The sequence below is a fragment of the Xyrauchen texanus genome, chromosome 3 (assembly GCF_025860055.1).
Source record: "Xyrauchen texanus isolate HMW12.3.18 chromosome 3, RBS_HiC_50CHRs, whole genome shotgun sequence".
Taxonomy (NCBI): domain Eukaryota; kingdom Metazoa; phylum Chordata; class Actinopteri; order Cypriniformes; family Catostomidae; genus Xyrauchen; species Xyrauchen texanus.
The window spans coordinates 55504392-55524234 of record NC_068278.1 but is presented as its reverse complement, the minus strand read 5'-3'; the positions used below and the strand labels follow the sequence as shown (position 1 = coordinate 55524234).

The 19843-nt window shown below is 38.4% G+C and overlaps 1 protein-coding gene across 2 annotated transcripts in view; it reads left to right on the top strand.

The window, feature by feature from the left end:
* The first annotated feature begins 287 nt into the window (after nucleotides 1-287).
* tnksb (tankyrase, TRF1-interacting ankyrin-related ADP-ribose polymerase b) overlaps nucleotides 288-19843 on the top strand; it is a 32317-nt gene continuing 12761 nt past the window's right edge. The window contains exons 1-16 of one of the 2 annotated variants that reach the window (XM_052107183.1): nucleotides 288-793; nucleotides 1788-2012; nucleotides 3620-3715; nucleotides 6561-6597; nucleotides 9090-9165; nucleotides 12875-12895; nucleotides 14522-14616; nucleotides 15991-16057; nucleotides 16212-16398; nucleotides 16598-16716; nucleotides 16808-16899; nucleotides 16993-17071; nucleotides 18752-18923; nucleotides 19059-19138; nucleotides 19338-19483; nucleotides 19578-19743. In XM_052107183.1, coding sequence (XP_051963143.1) covers nucleotides 322-793; nucleotides 1788-2012; nucleotides 3620-3715; nucleotides 6561-6597; nucleotides 9090-9165; nucleotides 12875-12895; nucleotides 14522-14616; nucleotides 15991-16057; nucleotides 16212-16398; nucleotides 16598-16716; nucleotides 16808-16899; nucleotides 16993-17071; nucleotides 18752-18923; nucleotides 19059-19138; nucleotides 19338-19483; nucleotides 19578-19743 — 2130 coding nt within the window. In that variant the 5' untranslated portion in view covers nucleotides 288-321. The remainder of the gene's footprint in view (nucleotides 794-1787; nucleotides 2013-3619; nucleotides 3716-6560; nucleotides 6598-9089; nucleotides 9166-12874; nucleotides 12896-14521; nucleotides 14617-15990; nucleotides 16058-16211; nucleotides 16399-16597; nucleotides 16717-16807; nucleotides 16900-16992; nucleotides 17072-18751; nucleotides 18924-19058; nucleotides 19139-19337; nucleotides 19484-19577; nucleotides 19744-19843) is intronic. The other variant, XM_052107191.1, reaches the window with a different exon arrangement.

Genomic DNA, 19843 nt, shown 5'->3' with positions numbered 1-19843 from the left:
TGAGATATTCTTAAAATCTTCGTGTTCTGCAGAAGAAAGAAAGTCACACACATCAGGGATGGCATGAGGGCGAGTTGCGTGAACTATCCCTTTAAATATTTTTTGTTTTTCAGCAGGGAATGATTGTTTATAATATTGCATACTATTATTTCTCTACGATCTTGTTCCAAACTGTAACATTTAGCGGTATAGATATGTGTACAGGTATATCATGAATATGTCACACGTGATCGCACAGCCTGTAACCGAAGTCCCCTCCCCCTGAGCGGAAGTGCAGCCACTGCAGCTGTTATTGTTGACAGACGGAGCTTCTGAGGGGAAATGGCGGTGTCTCGTCGATCCTCTCAGCATCAACACAGTAGCCTGCAGTCGTCTACGCGGAACGCCGTGATCACCTCTTCGTCTCCCGAATCCCCCTCCGTGATTTTTCCCGAAGCAACGAGTTCATTAAGCCCCATCGCCGGTCGCGAGGCGGAATGCAGCGGAGCTACGATGGACGCCGCTGCGGCCTCCTCCGCCTCTTCTCCGGAGCGACCCGCAACAGTGACGTCGGCGATCGGCAGCTCCAGCTGCAGCAGCATTAGCTCCAGCGCGACCGCAGGAAGCCAGAGCCCCGGCTCGGGGGCCGCCAGTCCCGTGGAGCTAGTGTGCGGGGCCGGCGGGGCGTTCAGGGAGCTCTTCGAGGCCTGCCGTAACGGAGATGTGTCGAGGGTGAAGCGGCTAGTGGACTCGGTGAATGTGAACGCCAAAGACATGGCCGGGAGAAAATCAACACCACTGCATTTCGCTGCAGGTCTGTATTTATGATAGTGTGTGTTGTGTTTAAATGATCGGCAGCCTGAGCTCTTTGTTTTTTATTTGTTGGCTCTTCTAAACGTATATTTGTTACCACATATCTCTGGTTCCACTGTAATGCTATGACATTATACAATTAGTAACTCATCTAAAAGTATATTCAATTACATAAAGTGTACTTTCATATAGGAATAATGTACAACAGCCAGAACCTATACATAATCGATCAATGATTTAGACATATATTTGTCTGTATGTCTATGTGTAGAGGCAGAGAGCAAAACAATATTTTATAAAACCATATTTATCATAATTCAACTCTAAAGTGATGCTATATTATGTTTGACATACTTTGGCAGGAAATGTATGTTTTAAATATTGTTTATATATTTATAATAAAAAATATTCAGATAATTAAAATGCATTACATTCTTGTGGCAGAAGAGTTCATCATTGATAAGACAATACAAAAAGTGGTTTTAGAATACAATGTATTGTTTACTACCATATTATTTATTTGTTTGTCGCGTTGCGTCATAAATATAAAATTTTTAGGTCACTGTGTCAAGTTAAATATAGTTTAATGAACACATCTTGAGATCTGTTAGTTCGAATTTGCACTCCAAGTGTTTTGAACACAAGAACGTAACGCATGTTTGTGTTCTTCTGTCTGCTGAATTGTTGTTTTGTTCACTGTATAAACTTTGTGTTGCCCATACAGATGAAGTTTCGCTTACTGCCATCTGTAGTAAACAGGTGGTACTACAAGCTTGCATTTCTCAGTAATCTTCCTTGTATACGATCGGGGGCCATTGCGATTAATTGCATTTTTTTTTAAGGCGTTATATTTGATGAAATTAATCGCACTGAATTAACGCTTTAAATCGACAGCCCTAATTTTTTTATGATATTTATGGTTTCAGTGCATCATATTCTTCATATTTTATGTTGGTCAGTATTTTATGTTGATTTTTATATTTTATGTTGGTCAGGCTTTGGCAGAAAGGACGTTGTTGAGCATCTCCTGCAGACCGGAGCAAACGTACACTCGCGTGATGACGGTGGTCTGATCCCGCTCCATAACGCCTGCTCATTCGGACATGCAGAGGTTGTCAGCCTGCTGTTGTGTAGCGGCGCGGACCCCAACGCACGAGACAACTGGAACTACACACCCCTGCACGAAGCTGCCATCAAGGGCAAGATAGACGTGTGCATTGGTACGGTTTCTCTGTTTTTGTGTTATTTTACTAATCCATTGTGAGCTGTCCAGCTTTAGAATTCAATCATATTATTCCACTGTATACCAAAACACAATTTAAGGGATATCTCAGCTCTGTAGTTCCATACAATGCAAGTGAATTGTGATCAGAATTTTAAAGGACTAAAAAGCCCATAAAGGCAGCGTAAACGTGATCCATATGACTCCAGTGGTTAAATCCATGTCTTCAGAAGTGATAAGATTGGTGTGGGTGAGAAACAAATCAATATTTAACTATGTTGTTACTATAAAGGATCGCCCAGTAGGTGGCAATATATATGAAGAATGTAGAAGTGAAAGTGGAGATTTATAGTAAAAAAATATTTATGTATTAAATATTGATCTGTTTCTCACCAACACCTATCATATCGCTTTTGAAGACATGGATTTAACCACTGGATTCGTATGAATTTCTTTTATGCTGCCTTTATGTGCTTTTTTGAGCTTCAAAGTTTTGGACGTTGTATGGAGCTGAAATATTTTTCTAAAAATGTAAGTTTGTGTTCAGCAGAAGAAAGTCATACACATCTGCGCAGGCATGACTGAGATGACGAGAACATTTTAATATTTGGGTGAACTATCCCTTTAATTCCACTACAAATGCAGAAACTAGGGATGCACCCAATTTTGACTTATACAGATAACTGATTATTGCTTTTCTGTCATGGCCGATGGCTGATATTTTCACTGACGACCAAAAGTTTGGAATAATGTACAGATTTTGCTGTTTTGGAAGGAAATTGTTACTTTAATTCACCAAAGTGGCATTCAACTGATCACGAGTATAGTCAGAACGTTACTGATGTGAAAAAAAAAACAGCACCATCACTATTTGAAAAAAAAGTCATTTTTATAAAATCTAGACAGACCCCATTTCCAGCAGCCATCACTCCAACACCTTATCCTTGAGTAATCATGCTAAATATATAAATTGATACTAGTAAATCACTTATTACAACCGTTATATCAAACATAGTTGAAAGCTGTTTGGTTTGTTAAATGAAGCTTAACATTGTCTTTGTGTTTGTCTTTGAGTTGCCACAGGCTGGCATGTCTTAAGGTCAATATTGGGTCAAAAATGGCAAAAAATTGAAACGGCTTTCTCTAGAAACTCGTCAGTCAATCATTGTTTTGAATCATAATCCTTATTGTGTTTTAGTGGTTGTCTAGCTGTTACTGAGTGGTGTGCTGTGCTGCAGTATTATGTTGTGATAGTGCTGGTGTTCTGCAGTTTTTTTACCGTTTCTCTTCTGCACCCCGATGTCATAGAGTGCTGTTGAATACTCCTCTGCTGAAACAACACTGTGTGTGTGTGAGAGGAAAAACTGACTTAATCTCTGATGTGTGCATTTGTTGCATGATGAATGGTTTTGTCAGAATTTATGCTTTGTGTAAAAACATTTTTGTTTCTGTGCACTTTGGCAAATAGTTTTAATTTAGTTCAGGTATGTAGGAATTATTTTTATAATCTTTTAATAAATGGTTTCTACCCCTCTGTTTTGGTCTACTTTTATTTGTTTCAAAAGTGGAGAATGACTATGTTTTGCTTGACTTTGTTTCTTTTAGTGTTGCTCCAGCATGGTGCTGATCCAAACATCAGAAACACTGACGGTAAATCAGCTCTGGATCTGGCAGACTCATCTGCCAAAACAGTCCTCACTGGTGAGCCAAACACATACAATCTACTGCTCCGTCTTAAGGCCTATTCAGCACCGAGTCCGAGACGAAGTGCAAACGAAAGGCCTGTTCACACCGAGACCAAAACTGATCAAATGAAAAACAATTTCACCCCTGTACAGTAGGTGGCGCTGATCTATAAACATATTTATTCTGGATTACTGCACAGAGCTTTCAGCATTCTGTGTTTATCTTATTTACCTGCATAACAGTTTTTTAGGCATTTTTATTTTTATTTTTTTCTCCCTTGAACTCCATATTAACAGGATCTCAATTTTATTGTAAAAGTGGAGTTTCAAATCTAAAACGACGGGATTAAAACTAAAGTGATTAAATCAAAAAATAGTACAAGAACCGTTCACCTTGAACCTAAAATGTAGTTTTGTTTTATTGTCTTTAGGCAGCATTAACTGCATTACCAAAACACAATACAAGTTCAATAAGAATACACATTTAGCAGCATTATTTTGGGAACACAGTGGAATTTATTAGGCTTTATTATTATGATTATTACTATCTTTACATTTATAATTGTTGTAGACTATTAGTAATTTTCCACCTGTGGTCATTGTCGTATACTTGCATGATGGCAAATGGGGATGTTGGAGACGGTGAATGTTTAAATAAGGTGGTTAAATGTATTTTTTATCACTTCGTTATTTTATAGATAATTGCATATTTGTATTAAATTCAGGGTATCTTGATGTGCAAAAGAGTGCCGTTACAGGAATACTTGTTTTAGATTATATTATATATATTATATCGAAGTAAAATATTGCTTTTTATGCAATATTTTATTACAAGCTTAGTTTAACTGAATTGGCAAGCATTTTTTAATGCTATTTTTAATGCCAGGATAATATAACATATTAAATAATGGACATTTAGACAAAACACTAGTTATATATTTAAAAATATGAGGTATCAGCTAGGGCTGGGGCGGTATGGATTTTTTCTAACCGCGGTTGAAAAGCAAGATATTACCGCGGTAAACCGCATTAAATACATTACATTGGATCAGAGAAGTCCCCCCCACACACACACACATCAGAAGTCGCTTTTGATAGACAGACTTTAAATATTGTCACCTACATCCGAAGAAAAAAACGAGCACAATTTTAAATAGTCAAATTTTCATCAAGCAGTAATTTGGCATGAACTAATCACTGTATAGATTTCCTTATTTAAGATTATTCTCAGATACATTCGCATTGAAGATGGGTCAGACATGATTTTGACCACTTTATTAAGTTTTGTTTTGTAGAAAGCCTTTCTTTAACTTAAAATTTCGTTTTGTATAAATTGTATCTTAATTTTAATCACTGTTTCATTAACTAATTGCCTGGAATTAATAAATAAGAAGCAAATATAGCAGACATATAATCAGCAGCAGGACGTGGAAGCGCCGATGCGATCTCTTGCGCGTGAGCTCTCTCATAAATGAACCGAAACTCGGCGGCTAGGCCTACTGCCTCACAGACATGAGAAATAAATAGAAATCTTAAAATGCATTTTAAACAAAATTCAAAACAAAATGATAAAATTTTAGGCTACAGTAGCCTAGTAGTCAGGTTTGCCGATGTGCGTTACTATTTATTTATTTATTTTTATCCCTGTGCGCCAATCGGAAACGGACTTCACTGCTGATATTCTGGGGATACAACATAGCCAATAGGCTATAGCCTACTAGGGACTTTAGCCTTTAAAATATCTTTGCTGCATTGGATCAGTCTCCTTTCTAGAACAGCCAAGAGCTTTCTAGCCTCGCGGCAGCAGCGCCTTGCATCGCTCAGACCTTAAAACAGTCAGCGCCATGGATGCGGTTTTGAAAATTTATCAAAAAACGTTGGTGCGGACAGATGAGTTTTGTGATGCGGTTGTGGATTAAATAATAATAGCCCATCCGCGCATCTCTAATACAAATGGAATGTTATTATGTGTCATGGAACATTGCGCTCCCCAACTCGCGAAAGGTCGGATTTGCTCCATATTTTGATAAGTTTTGTTTAGAAAACCTTGAATCCATGTAGGCTAATATCATTAGACATAATCCATATCATTAGAATCAATGAATCCATGTCATTAGACACAACGTGCACACATGTGCAGGCCAATGTTTTTTTTGTTTTTGTTTTTTTACGGTGACAAGCTCAGACCCGCGGTTGGAGTCACGTGACCGCGGTATTGCGGTAATGCGGTAACCGTCCCAGCCCTAGTATCAGCGCATTATGAAAATATGTATTAAAAAAGAAACAATATGTTTAGAGCTATGTTATTTATTTATTGCATATTTGCATTGAATTCAGTGTTTTTGTGCATGAAATGAGTAAAAGCGCTGGCATACTCTCTGGTGTCTATATTTATGCACATTTGAAATACATGCACATATATTATAAGTAGACTTTCAGAAACTGATTGGGTTTATGTTTGAAGTACAAAGTTCATGAACTGCAACTATTTAGTTTTAAGTTTAAGTCATAATTTTCTAGGGGTGTAAACTTATCAGCTGCTGCACGTGGTGGTGGTTTCTTGTCCTTTTGAGACTCATATCTCATTTGTCAGTCAGGTTTATTCGCAGTCCATAGAGAAAAAATCTGACTGTGCTCCAAAAAAAATTAAAAGAACGATTTGTCATACATGGTGTGAATAGCGCCATAGGCATTCATTGTTCCTGAATAGGCCTTAAAAACAGACACACCACTGTACTCTCTAACTATATCATACACACACAATTATGCACATTGTCCGAAAAGCTCTGTCAAGCATACTCGCACATTCACCAGTATAATAACAGTGTTTTTGACACACTCTGTCTGTCTTTAACCCTCAGGTGAATATAAGAAAGATGAACTGTTGGAGGCAGCGAGGTGAGCATGATTATAATTAAATAATAATCAAATTAGTATCAGCCAAAATTACATTAAAGCTGAATCATTTCTGCACCACTAACAGCACCCAATAGAATTGCAAAAATAATATTTTCCAAATGTATGGAAGCTCACAGAGGCCATGTGTTATTAATACTTTTCTGTCTTGCTTTCTCACTTTCACAACATTGGCTTCCGAATGGTTGGAATTTTTAAAGCCTTATGCTAATGTAAATGCTTGAAATTACTGTGAGGTTACCATGACATTACCATCAGTGCTGAGTGCAGTGATGCTGTACTGGCTCACCTTCATCTTTGTGTCACCTTATTGTCCTCCTCTTTTACTAATTTATATGACCTCTGTATTTCCTGTGTTAGAATGTTCTATACAGTTTGGATTCTACAAACAATGTTTGAATGAACGGAACTGCATTGTGCCCATTTATTAAATAACATTATGTCGGGGGCCTGGGTAGCTCAGCGAGTATTGACGATGACTACCACCCCTGGAGTCGCGAGTTCGACTCCAGGGCGTGCTGAGTGACTCCAGCCAGGTCTCCTAAGCAACCATATTGGCCTTGTTGCTAGGGAGGGTAGAGGCACGTGAATGCCCAGTGGTCAGCGGATGTAGAAATTAAGTCCCGCCTTACAGGTAAAAGAGCTAGTCAACTTTTAGATACAAACATCACCTGTCAATCAACTCGAGAACGTGCATGCACATTAGCTATACAAGGAAAGTTGAGTTTGTTTGTGTATGTCTGTGTGTGCGTTAAGAAGCACAAACTCATCACTGCTGCCTTTAAACACTGAGCGCGCTTCTCCTTGGGAGACCAGTCTCTACCTGCTGGCGTCTTTACAGGTTCATGAACGGAGCGATGAGGGTCCGGTTCGATTTAGATGTGAAGCCGGGGTTTGGAGCACGTGTTGTTGCCAGGCCGCTCGATTGAAGCCAGCGCCACTTGCACCTCAGACCAATACAATTTACCTGCTTATTTGAAATATATTCTTTTATCATAATCTTGACCAACCATTTTGGAGATTTCAGTCTTTCCCCATTCAAGTAGATAGGAGCTGCAGTGTCATGACGCTTATCATAGAAACGTTTACATAGAAAAATAGCTGCTCAGGAGCATTCCAAAAATGGCCATGGATTGGACTGACATACCTTGAAAAAGAGACTTTGTTGAAAAGATCCAGAAATACGTTTGGACCTTTTGTAATTCATTTGTTTTTGTTTACATTCTTGAAATGGTCTATAGACACACACATATGGAATGTTCAAACAGGCCAATGGAATGCTCATAAATTCAAACTCTTACCGTTAAAAAATTACGTCTGTCGATTTAACGTGTTAATTTGGTGCAATTAATTATATAAACACTTATTATTACATTATTATATTATTAATTATATTAATATTATAACACTTAAAAAAAAAATGCAATTAATCATGTCCCCGGACTGTAATAAGGAATATTCCTTCTAAGCAATTCAAGCTTGTAGTATCACCTGTTTCCTCCAGGGGGCAGTAAGCGAAACTTCAGCTGTATAGGCAATGTGCAGCTCAAACAAACAGAGAACAAACTGCACTTACTGAGGGCAGACAGCACAAGATGAGAACACATTCATGCGTTCAAACACAGCTTGAATGAGTGCAAATCTGAAATTAGAGACCTCAAGATGTGTTTTTCTATGTTTCAAACTTTGTTTAATTTGACACAGTGACCTAAAAACGGTACGTTTATGATGCGACGCAACCGAAACGCTCAAAGTGTCCATCTAGCTACATTGACGCCTCCTTAAACAAAACCTTATAATAAATCTCGGACTGGTTGACAAATTGAATTGCAAAATGGATTGCTGTGAACTGTAGACCAGTGATCATCATAGGTTCAGTAATATGGAAATAAACAATAGATTGCATTCTAAAGACACTTTTTGTGTTTGTGCATAAAGACATCTAAAGACTTATTTACATTTAATGCTACATTTTAATTATCTGTATTTTTATAATAAATATTTTATTTTTAATATAAATATACTGTAACTATTTATAATTATTTAATCATTGTATATTGAATTATTGTTATTATTGGCTTTCTCAGCAAGTATTTATGAATGCGATTAATTTGGTTATTTCATCGGCATACCATGTAATTAATCTGATAAAAAATGTAATCGATTCACAGCCTTACAAGAAATCTAAATGTAAACAAATCCAGAAAAGGACTTTAATCTGCTTAAAGTTGCTCTATCTCTCTCTCTCTCTAATGGTTTATTTGACTATATTTTGACTATATAACACATTTTTGTCATCACTAACCAACTAGTAAGTTGTTGGATGACTAGTCAACCATTTTGACGCATCCCTAGAATGAACAGGAGAATTTGAGTCTCACCTGTTAATAAACACGGATGTCACTCCCAAATACTGAGCTTGAATGAAGCCAATGAAGACTTCTAACTGTCTGTTTGGAAAATTGTCTTTTCAGGAGTGGAAATGAGGAAAAGCTGATGGCTCTTTTGACCCCACTTAATGTCAACTGTCATGCCAGCGATGGACGCAAGGTAACACAGATCGGATCATTTAATATTTGTCTTATTTAGATATTTGTAATGGGTATTTATAATCAGGAACACTTAATATATTATTTGATATATCTGATGTGCAGTGCCTGCAGTAAAAAATATGTCATAAACTCAGTCTGGTTTAAATCTAGGAGGTGGTTTCATGCATTTCATTGGTTGTGTAAATGATACAGATGTAGGTGAAGACAATCCTAATTCCCTTTGTTTTTAGTTTGTTCTTTCTGTAATACTGTGTGTTTGCAGTAAACAGCTCTGACCCAGTTTTACTCATAATGGTGGACATATGGTTAATGTAATTTTATTATGGAGGTTTAACTGCCTCATTGTTTCACTCTACTTTTGAATGACCTTGATCTTTATCTGGGGTGTCTTTGCGTGTATGGATCAGTTGATCTTTGACATACATTTGATGCACCTCTGACCTTCGGCCAAAGCTTTAGTGATACATTTCTTTCCCTAATTATAATCTAATCACATTGTAAGACAGTTAAGGATGGGCAAGGAGGAGGCGAGAACCGGCTTGTCAACATAAATTATATTTTAATGTAAACTTAAACCAAAAGCACAAACATAAACACACACATGACGGACATGCCCGTAATTCTCTCTCTCTCGAACCATCGTCACCGGCCGCCTTTATCCCTCGCGCGCCTCATCAGGCCGATTGGGGACCGGGCGCTGATATTCCGACCGCCCCGCCTCTGCTCCACACATGAAAATGACAGAACATTGATTTCCCTCCATCCCGATCATTTCAGTCATTTGTCAGGTCACCGTGTCGATAGCCGGGTGCCACCGCATGACGTACACCCCCCCCAAGGGGTGTATCTTGGGTCCGCGTGGTCATCCCCGCCTTCCTCGCCCTGGGAGGAGACAGGAGGGGAAGACAACAACAAAACAAAATAGGCGAGGAAAAGGCCAACACGGTGCGACAGGGAGAGAGAGAGAGAGAGAGAAAAGCTCACTCACCGGTTCTCTGATACCGTCGCGTGGTCCTCGAACACTCCTCCACACTCAGGCGGACGACAGCCGCTCCACGTCAACATAAATTATATTTTAATGTAAACTTAAACCAAAAGCACAAACATAAACACACATGACGGACATGCCCGTAATTCTCTCTCTCTCTTGAACCATCGTCATCGGCCGCCTTTATCCCTCGCGCGCCTCATCAGGGCGATTGGGGACCGGGCGCGCGATATTCCGACCGGCCCCGCCCCCCTCCGCTCCACACACATGAAAAATGACAGAACATTGATTTCCCCTCTATCATCCCGATCATTTCAGTCATTTGTCAGGTCACCTCATACATTAGACTACATCCAGACCTCTGAGAAGTGATATTAAGGAAAATATGCACCGATATTTAGCCTTGTTTACCCTCAGTCCCCTGGTTTGTATTCTAGTTTTTTTTTTTTTTGTATCTCAGTTAGGGCTGGGTATCATAAAAAAATGTCGATACCGATACCTTGACTTCGATACCGGTTCCTAAACCAATCTGTTTTAACAAGATTACAAACATTACACATTACCTCAAAAAAACTTCGGTTTAATTTTTTTCAGTTTGTTGACTTTTTACAGACTTAAAGAATCATCTCCTGAGCCTTCTGGTCTCCTCATGCCAGGTTCAGCAGAGGCTATAACATTAATGTGAAGAGGGAAAAAAAACCCAAGAAAGCTAAACTGTTAATTCAGCCGACCCTAAGGATAAGCACGGTTTAACAAGATAACTAGTTTAATGTACGTTAAACTTGATCAGTTACTGTCAACCTTAAAGCATTTTTAGCATCGATTTAGCTAGCCATCTATAGCCATACATCCATTGTAGATATACAATATCTAACGTTACGTAGGTCCCAGTTTATAGGACTATGTCACCGCGCAAACATTAATTTAACATGTACACAAGCATGTACTACAAGTTAGCTGATTTTGTTCGTTGGTTTGTTTGCTAAACGTTAACCTTATATGTCGTGTCCCAGTCATAGCACCGCTGCATTCATCAGTAGTTTTGGAGGACGACTCGTGTGGTGGGCATGAGGATGCTGAAAGGATGACTGCACCAGCTCGGTCTTCTTGCAGTCGAAGACGGAGCAACTTTCTGCTCTTAAGTGTTTCATCAGATTTATCGTGTTGCCGGTCTTGGCAGCAATTATCTTGTCGCAAATATAGCATTGCGCGCTGTTGGCATCGAGCCTGGTGTAATGTAGCCACACTTTTGATCTTTTCCACATCTTTCACATGTATGGGGGTTGAGATGCACACACACTACAGCCTCACGCGTGAGCTGCGTCTCTGGGCGTAACAGCGTAAACTATTGTTTTTCCTTGATGCCTAAACACAGCCAATCACCGGCACTTTTAGATTTGGACACATCTACCATGCTACATGCTTATCACTGACGTTGACGAGATTAACCCCTTAGGTATCGATATTTGGTACCGAACGACAGGACATTTTTCACTACTCAACCGAGGCAATTCGGTCGGTGCCTAAAATTTATCGAACTCTATACCCAGCCCTAGTCTCAGTCTAGTTTAGTTTATGTTGAGTGTCATATTTCTGTGCCCTGAATCTATTTAAAGGAATGTTCTGAGTTCTATACTTGTTATGCTTAAACAACAGCATTTATTTGGACATAATTTCGACTTGTCCCTTGTTTATTAAAAATGTTTATTAAAAAAAAGCGTTAAAGTAAGACACTTACAATGGAAATGAAATGGAGCCAGTCATTAATATTCAAATGCATAAAAAATGTGTGTTCAACTTTTATTTACATTATACATGTTAACAATATTATTACTGAATTTATCTGTGTAAAGTCTGTGTAAAGAACCCTATATTCCAGGTAAGTGATTGTAACACACTAAAACCATGTTATCAAATATAATGTTGATGTTTTATGGCTTTATTTTTTAAACTTTGTGTATTTGGATGTTTATGGACTGGTCCCATTAAGTGTCTTAACTGTAACCGTGATACGTTTTGCCTAACCCGGAAAATTCCTTTAATTTAGCAGTTAAAGTAGAAGTAGAAGTAGCTGTAGTATAGAAGTGTTACCATATATTGGCCTGTTTTGAGATTATCACCCTCAATAACTGTGCCTGTTGAGATTTTGTCAAATCTGCCTAAAGCTTTGTCAAGGGATAATGCACTTTGTTCTGTTTACAAATATATATTTTTTAAACATTTTGAGTAAGTATTGTGTAAACAAACACCCCTCGCAGGCTTGGGTGGTTGCAGGCAGGCACATTGGATGCATTGAATATTGCGGAAAGTCCCGCACATAAAAATGGTTAAACTTAGAATGTGCCTGTTGTTTATATTGTTTGTAAAATGCCTGAAGAAGGGCGTAAGTCAGAAACATTTCTATGTTTCTAATAATAATAATTCTTTTGTTTAATTTCAGCAATTTTATTTGTCTAATTTCCTATTATTAAAGTGCAATGTCAATATTATCGGTATTAGATCTAATACCGATATTCACATCAAAGTTGCTTCCTGTGTTAACTGGTCAATTATAAAAAACATTCTCCAAGTAGCAACATTTTTAGAAGATTTCTAAGATAAAATAGGATGTTCTAGATGTTGATTTATTAGGCTGCAAACACTAGAGTCGGCACAGATGAAGATTTTAGTTTATAGCTAATTTTCTGTTTTTGTTTTTTTTTGTTCTGGCGACATTCAGTCAACATCACAAAAAATGCTGGTAAGTTTATTTTGTGAAACAGAAATTGGTTTTATTTGGTTTCCTGTGATTTTCTATATATTTTATCACGATTTGTTTTTGTTAATTTGTCCTTAAAACTCCATCCATGCGCTAGCTCACACTTAAAGCACAGAAACCTGCCTTATTTTCTGCTGGTCACAATCCATCAATCAACCAATAGCTTCGCTAACACTTGGTTGTCTCCCGCAGGTTCGGAAAACAATGCTTTAATTTATCTAATTTAAATCTTTTTTTTTTTTAACCTTTTCTCTTTTGCGAAAACTTCTCTAAATTGTCTGCCTTTGCAAGAACTCCCCCATGTTTCCACCCCCCCCACACACACACACATCCATGCATTAGTTTTCACTATTTTGAATCTGTTTGTTTGATTCGTTGTGATCAGCATGCATGCTCTCTGAGAATGTGATATTTAACTCCTGATTTCTGATTGACCTGTACCGTTTAGATCCATTGTGTGTATGCTAGAAAAGTTGCTCTGTTGTCCATTGCTTGTGCCATTCCGCAGTCTCATAATTATCTTTGAGATTGCATCATACTATCAAAGCAGTTTTTCATGGCTCTGCATCGTCATGCGGTTTGTTTTGCTGTCATAAGGGCATGTCACCATTGTGTGTCTCACTGCATGAACTGAAAACAGATTTGTAACTTTGTGTGCTGAGATTTCTTTTAAGTTATCAATGGTTTATTGAGTCATTTATAATCATCTCTTCTTAAGCAATACTGAGCGAGATTTGTCAGTTGTTCAGTGATCGCAGATGCCTATGGACCCGTTTTACATTTCCGGGTCAAGAATGTGGAAGTAACCTATAGCAGGGCAAATTACTCAACATATAGTAATTAAGGCTGTCACATTAAGATTCAAAATATGACTATTCTTCTAATTTAAAATAAAAATGCACTTTCGAATGCTAAAATGAGCATTGACATTTTGGACGATGACTTAATTGAGCTAAAGCAGGCGCAGTGCAATGAATAAAACAAACACGGGGTCTTGAGATGCATTTCAAAGGTTGATTTCCTTTTAAATTGGCAAGGCGTTTAAAAAAATGCATTGTTACATCACAAAATGCTTAAAAAACATGCTTGCATAAATAAAATCAGATGCGTTTATAGTGAACGGCCCCTAGAGGTGGAGGTCTTTGGCAGTTTTGTCTTAATGTGCCTTGCTCTGCTATTAGAGATGTACATACAACTGTATTTAATGAAAATCACTGTGGTACTGTTGATATTATGAAGCTTGAGTCTGTGGTAGTACTATAACGAAGTTATACTAAAAGAAGGCATTTTCAAATATATCCACTTGGGAGAGCGTTTTCGAAAAGCTGTCTCAGTGTGGACGGAAGTCCAAAACATTGATAAAAATATGCGTTTTCAAATGAAAACGTATTGGTGTTGACGTGGCCTTAGTTTCAAATTAGAAATACTCTTTACAGGTGTCTTTAAACGGAGAACTACTTGGCGTAACTTTAGCTATATTGATCAAATGGGTTATAAGGATGTTTATATAATGATACTTTTATAACTTATCAGTAATGCTCCATTTTGATTTTAAATTTGATTATATTCAGTGGGGTTGTTGATATTTTTCTCTTCTCTCTTTTGCAGTCCACCCCTCTTCATCTGGCCGCCGGGTATAATCGTGTTCGTATAGTGCAACTATTGCTGCAGTACGGAGCAGATGTCCATGCCAAAGATAAAGGGTGAGTAACTTTACAACTTCCTTTCTGTCTTTCTTACTGTGTAGGACCTACTATGTATTTAAAGTCAATTTGAAACCGCATTGGCTGCCCATTTTACTTCCATAATGTGATGTATTTCCAAGTGGAACTGGAGACTAGTAATAATTTGTATTTATTAAGTGCCATTTCCACAGTTCATTGACGCTTCTCAAACTAATAAAAACTTGGGAGATTGTAAATGTAAAGTGGGACTTGATTTTATCCATCTGGAATTGATTGGATTATAAAGTTAAAAAGTTAAAGGTGCACTTGGTAATTCTAATCCAATACACTTTTTGTCAAATTCTGCAAATATCTCCTCACAGTCTTCTAGCTGTCCATTCTATGGGTGGGCTGAAAGAAAATCTAGTATTTGTACACAGCCCTGGCTCTGTAAATGGGACAAAAACAAAGTGTATCCGACCGATCCACACAACACTACTCCAGCTAATCAGCAACAGGGGGTGGTTCTTGCACGTGCACAGGATGGGGGGTGGGGGCAGAGCGAGAGGGAAATTCAATAGAAGAGCAATGGCAAATCAGGCTGATGCAAACTTTCTAAACTCAGAAGAAGGACAAATGGCTGAGAAACAGATTAGGAGGAAAAAGGTCAGACGAATATAAACTAAATGGTAAATGGTCTGCACTTATATAGCGCCTTTTTAACCGTAACGTTATTCAAAGCGCTTTACATTGTGACTCAGTCACCCATTCACACACACATTCATACACCAGTGGCAGTAGAGCTGCTATGCAAGGTGCTAGCCTGCCATTGGGAGCAACTTGGGGTTCAGTGTCTTGCCCAAGGACACTTCGGCATGTGGAGTCGTGTGGGCCGGGATTCGAACCACCAACCCTGCGATTAGTCGCCAAACCTATCTACCAACTTAGCCACAGCTGCCCCAACTGAGCCACATCCGCCCCACAAAAAAGAGAGTGGAGAGACTCCGATAAGTGAAAGGAATTAATTTGTATGTATGAATTTGGGGGGGCGGGGCTTCCAAAGGAGCACAGAAGGGAGGGGTGTGTTTGTTTTGGCAGTTGAGTTTGAATATCAGCAGTGTTTCTCAGGAATTGCTGAGTGCACCTTTTAAGATAAGGTGGTGTACGTCAGTTGAAAGGAAAAGTCATTTTAGAGGCAGATTCAATTATAACAATTATGTTTCGCTGAGAGATTTCAAAGACTAACCTTTTTTTTCTTTGGAGTAACATGCACAGTTGAATCGTACACTATAAGACTAGGAAATTTAATTATGATTTCATGTTGACTTTAAATGCTGCCCACATCATCACCATAGTCCTCCAAATAATTCTTAAATATTTTTCTTTTGCTCCCTCACTCTCTTTTTCTATCAGTGGTCTAGTTCCTTTGCATAATGCCTGTTCTTACGGTCACTATGAGGTCACAGAACTCCTGTTGAAGGTAAATTAACATTCTAACTTGTACTTTCCATTCAAATATCTATGTATTTTCAATATATTTGGTCCTTTTGGCACAGATATAGCCATAATTGTTTGATTAACAAATGTGTTTCTGTTCATTAAACATATGTGTTGTGATTGGTTGTTTCATGTAGCATGGGGCGTGTGTTAACGCCATGGACCTATGGCAGTTCACCCCTCTGCACGAGGCAGCCAGTAAGAATCGAGTGGAGGTGTGTTCACTGCTGCTGAGTCACGGAGCCGATCCCACACTGCTCAACTGCCATGGAAAGAGTGCGGTGGATGCGGCGCCCACACCTGAACTTAAAGAGAGACTCACCTGTATGTAACATGGATCATTTTGCATTGTATCCGTGGACATATTAGTTAGTTTACACAATGATAACTCTAAGACTTTATAGCTATTACAGTTTCATTTTTTGTTAATGCATGATTTTCTGTAATCTGCTTTGAAACGATGTGTGTTGTGAAAAGCGCTGTACAAATAAAAATGACGACTTGTTTCTGTTTTTCTTGTTAGATGAGTTTAAAGGTCACACACTTTTGCAAGCAGCCCGTGAGGCGGACATGGCAAAGGTCAAGAAAACAGCACAAGAGATCATCAGCTTCAAACACCCTCACTCGCATGACTCTGCTCTGGTGAGCGCATTACACGGTCTGCTCAGAATCCTGCCGGATTTTAAAAAAAAAGTGTTTATGAAAATCGAATAAAATTTCATTCTTTTTGCAGCACTGCACAGTGACCTCTCCTCACCCCAAACGCAGACAGGTCACGGAGCTGCTGTTGCGGAAAGGTGCCAACATTCACGAGAAGAACAAAGAGTGAGTGTTCCTTTCATAAGGACTAGTTGCAGTAGATACATTGGAATCTCTTAGCCACAGTTTCTCACACTCTCTTGTTCATCCTATTTCTAGTTTTATGACTCCTTTCCATGTAGCAGCTGAACGGGGTCATAATGATGTGCTTGAGGTCCTGCAGAAACATGGAGCTAAGGTACCAGTGATTTAGAAGTATTGTTCACCCTCAAATTAAAGTTTTGTCATCTTTGTAGTTCTAGTACTCACACTTGGGTCATGTCGTTTAAAACTTTATGACTTCCTTTTGTTATGCGAAATACAAAGATGTTTCAATTCACGTTTCTGCCCATCTTTTCAATACAATGGCAGTGCATTGTGACTCACTTTAAAGCTTAAAAAGAATGCAAAAGTAACAAAGATGTCAATGCACGCTAATCAAAGTCTTCTTGAGGCACACAATTTTGGTGAGAAACAAGCCAGTTTCCCCAAAGTCATTTTTCAGTTAAAAGCTTGGCGTCAGTTGTGCATTCATGAGTGTTATGCGTGTTCACATAAGAACACACTCGTGAATCTAACTTAGTGAATCTAAGTTTTTCTTATGTACAACTCTAACAGGTTTTATTGGCTAAAAAACGCTCTTTGTAAGTGCAGTCTCTATAAAATTATATGACAAATCCTTATCCACTAATAACTGGCAACTAGAAAAGTCATGGAAATGTTTTGGTCAAAAGTAGTAGGAATCCAGTAGTGAGCGGCCTTCTACCTTTGACCAAAGGAACAGTCCCACTATATTTTAAGCATCAGAAAATGTTATATTTTAACATTTTTATCTATGTTTTAAAAATACAAATTGGACCACGCAAAACATATAATCAACAGGAAACTATGTTACACTCTAGGGCTTCTTTTTAAAAAAAAAACTTAAATGATAAATAATAAAATGTTTAAGACAAAATATTAAGGCATACCTTCTGCTCCGGTTTCCTGCGACACTGCCATCTGAGCACACGATGCAAATTGAACTTGATTCAATAAGTCTAAGGTTGTAAAAAAAACTGAAAACACCTTTATTGCTCACGGTCAAAATTGACCGACTATAGGAAATGAATGGGAAAGACTAAAACCTTTTTTTTTTTTTTTTTTTTTTTGTCAAATACAATCTAGAAACGCAGCACAAACACAGACACGCACACACTGAAATAAATTGATGTGACTAACACAGCCAGAAGGCAGAATGCACAAAAAACACACAATATTGTGATGATGTTTATATGTATATCCAAATGCATAACTTGTGATCAAATTTAGAATTGCTACACAGTACGTGGCTGCATAGAACACCGCTGCCATCTACTGGCTATTATTGTTATAACATGGTTTTCAATCAAGTTATTTTTCTTTTTTCACCAGATGGCAGCAATCTGCCCCCAATACATGAGACATTCTCATTTTCTTCATGTTTCAATTAGGTTTTTACTGTAGTGAAGTTACATACATTTTCTTATTTGCATTTTCAAATTAATGGTGAGCTAAAAAACATAAAATCCCAAAGTACATTTTATTGTTTTTACTTACATTTTATAACAGCTAAAAAAAAAACATAAATGGTTACATCTGTACTGTTTCCGGTCAAAAATGACCATGAACAGTGAAGCGGCCCTTGTTTAGAACAGGAGGGTTAATTTAAGTTTTTTTGTTTCTTCCTTCAAACAGCTTTGCATCTAAAAATGTTGGTTAGATGGACCGCTCTCTCGGTTTTGGGAGAGATTTGACATTTTCACTCATAGAGAATGTGTTCATCAGTCGGCACATGCATGTCTCGTATAGACCTCATTCTACTGCAGATGTATGACTCATAATATCTGTGTTTCTGTAGGTGAATGCTGTGGACACGCTGGGACAGACCGCTCTGCACAGGGCAGCCCTCGCTGGCCACATCCAGACATGCCGTCTGTTGCTGGGGTACGGAGCTGACCCGTCAATCGTTTCTCTGCAGGGCTTCACTGCTTCACAGATGGGCAATGAAGCCATACAACAAATACTCAATGGTAGAATTACAGTCTTTCTCTGCAATATTAAACGCACTATTATTATTCTGATTGAGTCTTATTAGAATATTTTAATAGATTATCTTTCTCTCAGTCCCGTCAACACTGTTCAGAAATCTATACTTATTTCTCTAGAAAACATTCCTCCTCGTAATTCAGATGTGGACTACCGTTTTCTGGAAGCCGCTAAAGCCGGAGACCTTGACACGGTGAAGGTAAATATCAGTTTCAAAGTTTGGCCGTTTTAAAGTCAACATGATGCCACATCCGCAACCCATTTGACTTCAGCTATGTGACATTTCAGAGTAAAACAGTTTAGACTTTAGATAGTTAAATTGGTCAATTTAAGTGATCAAACTTGAATATTCATTTGGTGGAGATTTGCCAAAATATGTTTGTTTCTATCCCACATAGCAACTGTGTTCCCCTCAAAACGTGAACTGTCGTGATCTAGATGGGCGTCACTCCACCCCATTGCATTTCGCTGCAGGCTACAACCGCGTGGTCGTGGTGGAGTACCTGCTGCATCATGGAGCCGATGTTCACGCTAAAGATAAAGGGTACGACCAGTTTTTGCATTATCAACACCTTTATTATGATTATTGACCATTATGCCTCAAGTAGGCATTATCTGACTCTTTTTCTCTTACGCAGTGGTCTGGTCCCTTTGCACAACGCATGTTCGTACGGTCACTACGAGGTTGCAGAGTTGCTGGTGAGACATGGCGCATCAGTGAACGTGGCTGATCTTTGGAAGTTCACTCCACTACATGAGGCTGCAGCCAAGGGCAAATATGAGATCTGTAAACTACTGCTAAAGGTTTGATACTAGGACTGGGAAAAAAATATAGATTTTTCTTTCAGATGCATTGCAATCCAAAGATCAATATTTTACTATAGGCGCAACATGCTACAATGCA